Raw genomic sequence first — 12,366 nt, forward strand, 5'->3', positions numbered from 1 at the left:
TTATCTCTTTTTAATTCACATGCTTGCCATGTTGGCCACCTTTCATTTCTTCACATTCCTTGTCCTTTTCACTTCAGGGACTTTTCATAGTCTATTCTGTCTACCAGATTGTTTTACCAGTTTATTAAATCAATAGTTATTTACTTACTTTTTCTGCATCCTAGGAATACATTAGTAAGTACATCCTGCACTCGAATTTATAACTGTAGGCTTCTAATTCTTACAGTTGACTGATACCATTTTTCTCTCTGCATAGAATATAAGCTACATAGGACATGGATTTTTATCTCTTCTACTCACTGTTACATCACTCATGCCTAGTACTGTGCATCACAAATCAGATAATACAGTGAATGGATATGGAATTAATTGATGAAATATTTCAAAGAATTGAGAAGCACCTAAAAGTGGTGCTTTGATAGAGTCATAGATTTGAGATTTTCATTTCAAATTTTCAATGTTTCAGTATATTTAATGGTAATTTTCACTGTTCATGCCAATCTGTTCTAACATAGACCGGAAAGCTCAAGATCATCTGTGGGCGACAACCTTAATGAAAGAGAATAAGGAACTAGAGACAAGAGGAAGCAGCAGCAGATGGAGGCAGAGCCACATCCATTTTCCTAAGGGAAGAAGGTTGGAAGAGGAAAGCAGAGAGAAGATATTCCTCTGCTATAAATGGATAATGTGGTTACTTCCTTATAAAAGCATCCAGAGTCGGTTTGGGCAGGGCATGGGGCTTCTCCCAAATCCAAGTTAGGGATGGTTTTATCAAATCCTCCGAGGGAGTGGCTTCAATCAGGAAACGTGAATATCCAGCTTCCTTTAATGGCAGGAAGTTTACAAAGGGGCTGGTTTCTGGGAGTGTTGGAAAATTAGTCACCAAGATGCCTTCAACAGACTATAGGAATATCAATATCAAACACCCACCTTTCATTGGCCAAGAAACTTACCATTGTTCTTAAAGATACGTTCTCTTATAGGGGTCACGGGGCGGTTCCCAAAGTTTTGGTCCATGTGGATAAGGGCTTCTTTGATTAAGGGCAAGCCAGTAATAAGAACTGCAGAAAAGCTACCAAGCTCCAAGCTAAAAAGGTTCCCATATTTCTTCACAAACTGAAAAACAGTTAAATAGCAATAGGTGAATATACACATGTTCATGTGTTCAGAGATGGAGGATGGGTATGTGTAGCTGGGGGACTTATATTGAGAGGAGTGTGTGTGTGTGTATGTATGTGTACATTCATGTCATAGGAATGATTTTATTTCATTTTCTCCTCCTATCAACAAGGCTCAGATTCAATTCACTTCAGGATATGAAAGTTTCCTTATAAAGTATCTGTTTATATATTCAACCAACATGAATTGAGTGAGCATCTATCATGTGTCTCTAGAGCAAGGCATGAGGATAAAACTGTAATAAATAGATAAGATCTGGCCATGTGCAGTGCCTCATGCCTGTAATCACTTTGGGAGGCCAAGGTAGGCAGATTGCTTGAGCCCAGGAGTTCGAGACCAGTCTGGGCAACATGGTGAGACCTTGTATTTAGAAAATAATAAAAAATTAGCTGGGTATGGTGGTACATGCCTGTCATCCCAGCTACTCAGGAAGCTGAGGTGGGAAGGTCACTTGAGCCTGAGAGATTGAGCCATGATCACGCCACTGCACTCCAACCTGGGTGATAGAGTGAGAGCCTGTCTCAATCTATAGACACAGTAAACAAGATTTCTAACCCCAAGCATCCTAGAGTCTAGCGAATAGAGAGAATTCAGCACATCTGAATTCTCATCTGAACACTAATTGTGTCTCAGCCACTTAAGAAGGCTGACATGTGATTAGTGTTAATCTGATGTACCAACCATGGACTTCTTAGTAAATCATAAATAGCTGTTTAACCAAAAGAGAAAGTCCCCTTCCTAGACTGAACATAGATAATAGAAACATATGCTAGATAATAGAAGGTGCATTATAGGGTAGTGGCAATGCTTGGAGGAAAGCCCTTGAGCTCTGGAGTTATGTAATAGTCTGGCCTGTACAGTTCAATCATTCTAGGCTCTTGGGGAAGTTGCTATATTTTCTGAGCCTCAGCTCCCCAGCTATCAAAGAGAGAAAATTATTTCTTAGTCTTAGGGTTCTGCAAGGAAGAATGAGAGCAGCAATGTGAAAGGCACTTTGTTTTCTGGTTCCAGGTGCACAGCCACCCAGAGAGTCTCCGAGGAATGAAAGAGTTCTGTGACCAGAGGGCTGTGGATGCATTCTCATGGTGGCAGAGAGGACAGGAGCCCACTGGTGTGTGGGAAGAAGGCATTCATGGTCACAGGCAGCCCTTGCTAACCACCTTTCATGTTTTATCTCATTAATCTCACAACCACTCTATAGTAGTATTAATTTTTCTCATCTTTCAAGAAGGAAAATGAGTCATAGCTGAAATAACATAGCCAAGGTGACAAAGCTATTGAGTGGTGCAGGGAATTTGCCAGGCATTGTGTAAGAATTGACGACAAAGATATGAATCTGAGATGGCTCCAGAACCTTAGAGTTTCGTGGGAGTGATAGAGTGAAAGTAAGAATGAGTGAGAGTGAGAGAGTTGGGATGAGAGAGAGAGAATGGGGGTGTGTTATGTTCAGGAATATGCACAAGTGTGCAAATATCTGCAAATATGGGTTGGAGGATAGTGTACCTTCATGAATCAAAATCCTTCCTCATCTATCTATTCAACGAAGGGGCATAAGTAGACCCTGATCCTGCCTTTTGTCTGTCTGGGTTGTGTCTCGCTGCAGGCAGTGGTAACAATCCAAAGGGCTCCATTTCCTTTAGATGTGTGTGGCCTCTTCTCCCCAGTCCAGATGCCTTTGAACTTACACTTCACCATGTTCCTCTTAGAGTCCTGTGCCTAATGGTCCCCATCAGAGCAAGTACAATGAATTCAGTATCATCCCACCACCTTGTTCCCACATTAAAGACCAAGCCCCAACTCAGTTCTTGTATTCTTTTGACCCAGAGTCCTTGAGTCCTTGATCAATCTTTTTTTTTTTTTTTTTTTTTTGAGACGGAGTTTCACTCTTGTTACCCAGGCTGGAGTGCAATGGCGCGATCTCGGCTCACTACAACCTCCGCCTCCTGGGTTCAGGCAATTCTCCTGCCTCAGCCTCCTGAGTAGCTGGGATTACAGGCACGTGCCACCATGCCCAGCTAATTTTTTTTTTTTTTTGTATTTTTAGTAGAGACGGGGTTTCACCATGTTGACCAGGATGGTCTCGATCTCTTGACCTCGTGATCCACCCGCCTCGGCCTCCCAAAGTGCTGGGACTACAGGCTTGAGCCACCGCACCCAGCCTGATCAATCTTTATCTCCTACACAGCATGTCCTGTCCTGCTAGAAAGCGCAGAACTGAGATTCAATCTCAAGTCTGTTTGCTCCTAAACTATGTGGCTTTGATTCTAAGAAATGGCAGTAATGGGATCATACACATTACGCACATTTTGTTTTTTATGTTCCCTTGCTGAATTCCTAGATGAACTTCTTAGGCCTGACAAGAAGGATTTTTTGACTAATGTAGAACATTAAATAAAAATGCTTTTTGAATAGCTGGAAAATCTCAGGTTACATTGAATGACTTCTAACTGGCGAAGTACACAGCCTAGAATCTCAGAACTAGATCAAAAACTTGTATGGTATCATCAACTGTTTAAACACTGGGTAGGTAGGAGCCCTGGGATGAGGATGGCGGTGTCTAGCAATTCTTATGTGTACCCTGTCAGTCTTTATACCAATTGCTTTAGAAAAATTCAGTGACACAGAGGGCCTCTGAGAAGACTTTGTAAGGCAGAGCACACTTTTCAATTGTATATCATTAATTGAGCCATGAAAACAACCCTCAACAGAATAAGGAAACAAAAAGAGGTTAAAAAAAAAAAAAAGATGCTTTAAAAGGCAAAAACAGGCATAAAATCAGAAGTGAAAATAGAAAAAGAAAAGAACTGAAACACAATCCATAAAAGTCAAACAAAAGCAATAGAAGACAGGAAATGTACTGTTAAGAATAAAAATTCCAACTGTGGCATTAGCATTTAAAAAACAAAATAAATGTTTACAGCAAAGAGGAAGAAGTAAAGAATTAGCGGAAGACGAGATTGAACTACCAAACTGTGGCTACCAAGAGATAAAAAGTTGACAGAGATTCCACTGAATCTCAATCCTTAAATTTAAGAATCAACAGAACAAAGACATGAAAAGAGGAAAAGAAAAACAGGAACACTGTGTGCTAATTCACACTCTTGCCAGCAGTAGATCAGAAGGCCTGTTCCCCTGAACTCTAACCAACACTGAGCTCTCTGTTGTGTGTGTGTGTGTGTGTGTGTGTGTGTGTGTGTGTGTGTGATCCTAATAGGCATGAAAATGCATGCTGTTTCTTTATTTCTCTAAGGTTTAACATCTTTCCCTCAATCTGGATGTTGTATTTTTAAGTCACATGTTTATGTCTCTCAAACACTTCTGTATCAAGGTATTCAACATTTTTCTCATTGATACGTAGAATTTCTGATAAAATGTTGAAAATATAATTTTATTTTTATTTACATGCAAATCTGGAAAGATATCTACCAACGTCGTACAGAGGTACTGCTAAGTGTGTGTGTGTGTGTGTGTGTGTGTGTGTGTGTGTGCGCGCGCGCGCATGTGCACACGTGCACACATGAACAGTGGTTACAGGGTGAGCACAAGGCCAGGTAAGAGTCTCTCTCTCTTGTTAAACTGTCTTTTAATATGTTGTCTCACTGTGTGTGTAATGGCTTTATAGTTGAAAAGCTGTTTTATCCAATAAAGAATAAAAAAGAAAATAAGGAAATGGGGAATCAAGCTTTAAAACAGTAGTTGTTTACCTTTTTGAGTTAAAGAATCCTTTGAAAATATAATCTATATCATAGACCTACTCTCCAGGAAAAACATACATAACTATACACATCAACAGCTTTGCATGCAGTTTCAGGAGCTGCCAGTCCTCTGTGGCCCATGAACTCCTTCTGAGAATAATGATCTCACAGGTAGTTCTTGGGGTTATGTTGGTTTCTAAAAACAGGCTGTGGAAATCTAATTCATGTTCAATTTAACAGGATTTTATGAGACGCTTAAGAGTTACCAGGAACCTTCTGGCACTGGTATATTATATGTGGAGGTAAGATCAATATGATATGATGTTTTCCTAAAGTGTCAAAGTCTCTTGGGAGAGACTGTGCAGAAAATAAAAATTGGAATGCACAGCAGATGACCTGTGTTATTATCCTGATAGAGAGGGACATAAAGCTATCACAAGAAGAGATGATTTTCTACCACAGATATAAGAAAAAGATATTTTTAAAGAGTTGATGGTATCTGAGCCAGATCTTAAATGAAGGCCATAATGCCACCAAAAACAAACAACAAACAAGCAACAATGCCCAAACCACAACGATAATAAAAAACAGGTAGCAAGAAACCAAAGGCATTCTAGGTTGTGGGAACATCATATGTAGGTGTAAAGGTGAAATGCAGAAGATGTTTGGGAGCAAGAAAGCCACCTTGTCTGACTGAAGCATAGAGTTCATTAGTTAAGAGCAGTGACCATGTGGCAGGTCAAGGCCAGATGCTGGGGAATGCAACAAGTCCTTAACTTCAAGAAGCTCACAATCTAATGGAGCATATAGATAAATAATCACTTCTCATTATTACCATTCTTTACAATACAATATCTGGTGGGAGGAAGTTAGGAATCACATAAAGGATCCAGGGTTGAGGCAAGTTCCTGGGAAGAGTATGTTCGCAGTTGATAAGGGGGATGGGAGACAAGGCTGACAAGGTAATCTGAGCTAGGCTGAGCAGAGTCTTAACAGTAGGTATAATGTTTTGGATGTTGTTTGGTTCTCAATCAGAATTCTAAGTTAATTGTGTAGGAGAGTTGTTTAAGTAAGTGAGGACTTAAGAGTTTGGGTTTTGAAGTTACACATACTTCTATGAATCCAGGTTCTGCTTCTTACTTTCTGTGTGATTTGAGAGAAAGGTATTTAACTTTTTTCCATCTTAGTTTCCAAATCTATAAAATGGACAATTGTTATTAGTTTCCATATTTAGTGTTGTTGTAAGTAATCATAATACTAAAATTAATAATAAAATTATTACGGCTCAGACCATTTTCTCCTATTAAAAATCTCCTGTCCCTTTACTCCATTTAGCCACTTGCCAAAAATCAAAATTTCTTTTAAAATTCAGCACAATTTATTCCAACATTCTACTAAAGGTTATCCCCAGGGTTTCTATTCAGTGATCCAGTCTCTTGATATCCCTTTTGGTTACCAAGACTCTACACTATACATTTAATCATACACTGCCTTGTACTTTGCCTGGTATATGATAAACACTTAACAAATGTATGTTGAATGAATAGAATAAATCAACTCTCCTCTATCCATGTCATAAAAAGTCAGGCAGTATAAAGTAGATAACAGATATACAAATCAAATAATCTCAGGTTCAAGTCCTTGTTTGTTATTATTTAGCTGAGTAACCTGGGCAGTTCACTGTTTGTTCTCAGCCAGTTTTCTCCACGGTAAAATAGAAGCACCACCAAATCACACCAAACTTCTGTGCCTATCATGAAGATGAATTGAAAATTGACATAAAAATCCTTATGTAAAATCTATTAGTTAATACTTAATGTTTCCCAATTGCAAGAATGTAAATTTAATTATAACTACATTACATCATTTAACTCCATTTGTTTTACACCCAGAAATATAAAAATGCAAATCTATATAAAATAAAAATAAACAGTGATTGTTGTGATAAAAAGTCACAGGGCCAGGGATGAGATCCTAATCTCAGTTTTATTACTGGCTAGTTGTGTGACATTAGGCAAGTCATTTAACTTCTCTAGAAACACCTATCTTAGGAATACAACAAAGGTGCAGAACAAGCTTCTTATTTCAGACAAGACCGAATAAAAGCATTCCATTTTACTTCTATTAATCATGACACCAATTAACGCAGACAAAAATATCTTCAAGAAAAGTCTACTCTCTCTAGCCGAAGGACCAGGAAAAGGAAAGCCCGACAGGACAGAAACCATTTTTCCTTTTTACTTCTTTGTTGTGGCGGCAAATACCATGAAAAACATATGAACATTCCCAACTCTTAAAGGTCCTACAGCACTGGAGTACATGGATGGTACCTTATCTTTTCACCCTACATTGCAATAACGAGGTAGTACTCGTCTCTGCTGAGTCTGTGAGCTGAAATTTGAGTTCTATTCCTAAGCTGGAGTAAAGAAACCCCTGCAGCAGTTAGAGGGCAAATGAGGATTTTCAGCCTTCTTCCATAGTAATAAGGAGGTGTACTTCCTCTTGGAGCAGATATGGGCAGATCTCTGACTTTCTTCCTTCTGTAGTAAAGAATAAGCTACTATAGCAGAGGGATCTCTGTCTTCTATTCCATCTTCCTTTTCCCCAGCTTGCACTGATGAGAATGTGAAATGGATTTCTGTGGGAGAGGGTAATACAAAGTGGAGCAGACAAGAATAGTACTGCAGAGGCTTTATATCCTGCATTGACATTTGAACTGCTACCCACAAAACTAAGCATTCAGAATCTAAATAGGCTATATGCTAACATAAAAGATCTGTACAGTGTCCAGGGTAAATCTTAAAACAAATATATAAAGTGTCCAGGATATACTCCATAATTATTCACCTTACCAAGAATCAGGAGAATATAAATTTGAATGAGTTGACACCAACACTGAGATGACACAGATGTTGAAAATATAGAATAATTACATATTTTAAAGCAGCTGCTATAGAACTTTTCCAATAACTATGAACACTCTTAAAACAAATAAAACATTAGGAAATTTTAACAGAGAAATATAAGATAAAGAAGAACCAAGTGAAAATTTTAAAATTGAAAATACAATAGAATAAATTTAAAAATTCAATAAAATAGCTCAGTAGCAGAATCGTAATGATAGAAGAATCTGTGAAATTGAAGACAGGTCAGAAGAACAAATTCAAACTAAATAACATGAGAAATTACATTGGAAACCACAAAAACTGAGAGTCTCAGGAACTTTTGGCATAAGAAGAGATCTAACATTTGTGCCATCAGTATCCAAGAGTACAAGAAAGAAAGAAAAAAGAATTCATAGTTGAAAAACATATGAAAAAAGAGTGGCTGAAACTCCCTCAAACTGGCAAAAGACAAGTCTATAGATTCAGAAACCCAAACAGAATAAACCCAAAGAAAATGGCACCAAGACCTATCAAAATTAAACCTCTGAAAATTAAAACAAAGAAAATTTCTTGAAGGAAGACAGTGAAAAAAGGCTCATTACATAAGGGGGATAACAATTCAAATGACAGTAGATTTCTTAACAGGAAGCACAGAGGCCAAAAAGAAGTAGCATAACATTTAAAAATGTTGAATGAAAGGAATTGTCAACCTAGAATTCTATGTCCAGTGAAAATATACTTCAGAAATGAAGGTGAAATAAAAGCATTCTTAAATGAAGGAAAGCTAAGAGAATTTCTTGTCAGCACACCTGCACTAATGACTAAAGAGAGTTCTTCAGATCTGAAAGGATATGATGAATTTCAGAAATTAAAACATCAGAAATGAAAAAAGATAAATGCAAAGGGTAAATGAATAAATACAATAGACTATTATTGTCTTGAGTTTTCCAAATTGCATTTAACATTTAAAAGCAAAATTATAATATCTGATGTAGTTTTCAATGTATATAGAAATAGCACTTATGACAATGATAAAGTGGAGAGGGTAAAGGAACTAAATGGTTGCACAATATCTGTATTTCACTTAAAGTGGTAAAATTTTGACACTAATAGACTGCAGTCAGCTACATTTGCATATTAAAAACCTCAGAGCAATAACTTGTAAATCACTATACAAAGACAGATGCTAAAATATACCTCAGTAAAAATAAGAATAAAATTATTTTTAATATGTTCAAATAATTCAAAGGAAGACAGGAAAAGGAAAACAGAGGCATAAAAACAAGGAAAAACCAAATAAATGATAAAATGGTAGACAAACCTTAATATGTCAATAATTACATTAAAAATAAATAGTCTACATTCACCAATTAAAAGACAGAGATTGGCAAATGAAAAAAATGACCCAAGTATATGCTGTCTTCAGGAATCTAATTTCAAGTACAATGATACAAGCAGGTTAAAAGTTAAAGAATAGAAATGCACATACCATGCACATACTAATCAGAAAAAAGTTGTGGCTATATTATATCAGATAAACTAAAGTTTAGGCAAGTAAAATTATGAAGAATTAAGAGGGACATTACAGGATAAAATGATCGATTCACTAAGAAGCCATGATAATCTTAAATGTGTATGTACAAAACAAGAGAGTTTCTAAATACATGAAGGAAAAACTACTAGAACTGAATGAAGAAATAGACAAACTCTAAATTGTTCTTGACAACTTCAACATTCCTCCTTTAGTAATTGATAGACTTAGTAGATAAGAAGTCAGCAAGGATATAGGCAAACCAAACAATATCATTGCCCAATAAAATCAAATTGATATTTACACCGACAATAATTTATAGCAATTACTCCACCCAACAATAATCAAATACACATTTTTTTCCAGGCTGCATGGCACATTTATCAAGATAGACTATATCTCGTGTCATTTAACCAACCTTAACATATTTAAAAAACTGAAATCATACGAAGTATGAAGTTTGACCATAATGGAATCAAACTGAAAATAATTAACAGAATGATGACAGGAAAATCTCCACATACTTGAAAACTGAACAACATATTTATTAAACAAGGGCAAAGGTTTGGGAGCTTAGCTTTAATATTCTAATTCTGTCACTTAGTAACTTAGTATTACCAGTTGGGTATTTCTCCCATAAAGTGATAAAGCTTGGTCTATCAATATTCGAGTACAATATACAGCCATGTGTTTAAAGTACTGCATGTGTAGGGAAAGGGAAACTAATATTTGTTATGTATCAACTATAAGCCATGTCAAAGTGGACCATTCACTATTTATTCTTCATAATCACTTGTCATTGTGTTGTCTCTCAGCAAGGTGTCTGCGCTGAGTAGCAGGAAAACCAGCATTGGTTTCTTGAAATAGGGTTTGAAGTCTGAGAGAACTTCAAAGAATTTCGTCACCAGAGGTGGGAAGCCCTGATAGGAGATTATTGTATAGAGGTGGAAAGAGGCTGCGTCAGGAAGCGTCCCAGGTGGGCGTCTCAAGTCAGGAGTCTGAACACCGTTTGGCAAAATTTAAAACAGAGGGAGAACATTTGAAAATTACTTAGTGAGAGGGTGCACTGCACGGGAAGGAAGCTGAAGGTGGAGGACTCATTTAGTGTAGTGGCAACAACCCAGCTGAGAAATGGTGAAGATTGAGGTAGCAGCATGGCCACTTTATGTAAGGGCAATGAAGCTTCTCAGAAGGAAAGTATAGCGCTTTTAAGGACAATCATATAAAAGAGGCCAAGGTAATCACATTATAAATAAGATGTTCCAATAATGTTTAATATCACAACATGCAAAATAGTAAATATTTGATAACATTCCATCCCTAAAAAGTGCAGGTGGAATCATGCCAGTTAATGGGTTAGGAAATGAAATTCAAAGCGGGTTTTACCAGGTTACCAGCGTAAGCCATACCTCTTTCTGCCCTTTAACCCCCGACCCACGTTCCCGGAACATCCCTCATCCTGCAGAACAGGGTTAGGGTCAGATCGCGCTAGGCACCTTCTCCCGCTCCTACCGGCTGAATATCCAGGTGCGACTTCTCGAAGTCCAAATGGAAGAAGTTGCCAAAGAAGGGCAGGCCCCAGGGCCCCGGCGGGTAGTTCTTTGGGCGCCGTCTTTTGAGAAAGTCAGCAAAGAGCAGAAAGGCGACAGTGCCCAGCAGGAGAGTCCGAGGACTGAGCACTGCCCAGAGGGCAGCCGTCAGGGAGCCCATCGCTGCGAGTATGTCCTGGACGTTCTCCTGCTCTTCCGCGGTCAGAGCAGGAGAGGGTCCCCGCAGCGCCTCCCCGCCCCGCCTCGCCGCCCCGCCCCGCCGCCGCCCCGCCGCCGCCCCGCCGCCCCGCCGCCCCGCCACCCCGCCCCGCCCCGCCGCCCCGCCCCGCCGCCCCGCCCCGCCGCCCCGCCCCGCCGCCCCGCCCCGCCCCGCCGCCCCGCCCCGCCCCACCGCCCCGCCCCGCCCCACCGCCCCGCCCCACCGCCCCGCCCCGCCCCGCCGCCCCGCCCCGCCCCGCCGCCCCGCCCCGCCTCGCCGCCCCGCCCCGCCCCGCCGCCCCGCCCCGCCTCACCGCCCCGCCCCGCCTCGCCGCCCCGCCCCGCCCCGCCGCCGCCCCGCCGCCCCGCCTCCCCGCCGCCCCGCCTCCCCGCCGCCCCGCCGCCCCGCCGCCCCGCCTCCCCGCCGCCCCGCCCCGCTCCGCCTCACTCCCAGCCCCACCCCGCCTCCCAGCCCCGCCGCACTCCCAGCCTCGCCCCGCCTCCCAGCCCCGTCCCGCTGCACCCCCAGCCTCGCCCCGCCTCCCAGCCCCGCTCCGCCACACCCCAGCCTCGCCCCGCCTCCCAGCCCCGTCCCGCCTCACTCCCAGCCTCGCCCCGCCTCACTCCCAGCCCCGCCCCGCCTCACTCCTAGCCTCGCCCCGCCTCCCAGCCCCGCCTCACTCCAGCCTCGCCCCGCCTCATTCCCAGCCTCGCCCCGCCTCCCAGCCCCGCCTCAATCCAGCCTCGCCCCGCCTCTCAGACCCGCCCCGCCTCACTCCCAGCCCCTCCCCCTCCCAGCCCTACCCGCTCACTCCCATCCCCGCCACACTCCCTGCCCCGCCCCGCCTTGCAGCCCCGCCCCTTCACAGCACCCAGCGGAGATGCCAGGTGCTGGATTCCCGGGGAGGACACGCACCGGCCTTAGAAAAGGCCAGGCTAGAAGCAGTTTCTTTTCCATTTAGAAAGCCCATGGGTTTACAGAGAGGACCACAGACGTTTGGGCCTCTGTTGTTCAATCAAACTTCTCTCCCGTGATTGGAACCGTGCCTGGTAAATAGTGATGACAACAGCAGTACCTAACATTTCTTGGGCTCTTACTATACGCCAGGCAGCATATCCACCTCTTTACATAAATTATCATTTCATTTTGATAAAATTATGCAATAGATGCTCTCAGTAGTCTCATCTTGCAGTTGAGGAAGCAGAAAACTTAAGTACTAAGGATGTGGTAAACAAATCCACCCTTCCGAAAGACATCTAAAAGAGGTCCTGTATTTGAAAGTGTTTGGAAGATTAAAAGGCGCTACATCAAAGCTGCTAGCACTGAG

At 41.5% G+C, this 12,366-nt stretch overlaps 1 protein-coding gene across 1 annotated transcript in view; it reads right to left on the minus strand.

Moving 5' to 3' along the window:
- CYP2J2 (cytochrome P450 family 2 subfamily J member 2) overlaps window positions 1-11,087 on the minus strand; it is a 28,081-nt gene extending 16,994 nt beyond the window's left edge. Inside the window, exons 1-2 of the mRNA XM_003921493.4 lie at window positions 10,803-11,087; window positions 954-1,116 (exon numbers count right to left, since the gene is read on the minus strand). Of these exons, the coding sequence (XP_003921542.2) occupies window positions 954-1,116; window positions 10,803-11,000 (361 nt within the window). The 5' untranslated portion in view covers window positions 11,001-11,087. The remainder of the gene's footprint in view (window positions 1-953; window positions 1,117-10,802) is intronic.
- Window positions 11,088-12,366: the final 1,279 nt, after the last annotated feature.

Source organism: Saimiri boliviensis, chromosome 11 (genome assembly GCF_048565385.1).
Source record: "Saimiri boliviensis isolate mSaiBol1 chromosome 11, mSaiBol1.pri, whole genome shotgun sequence".
In the NCBI taxonomy this organism is placed as follows: domain Eukaryota; kingdom Metazoa; phylum Chordata; class Mammalia; order Primates; family Cebidae; genus Saimiri; species Saimiri boliviensis.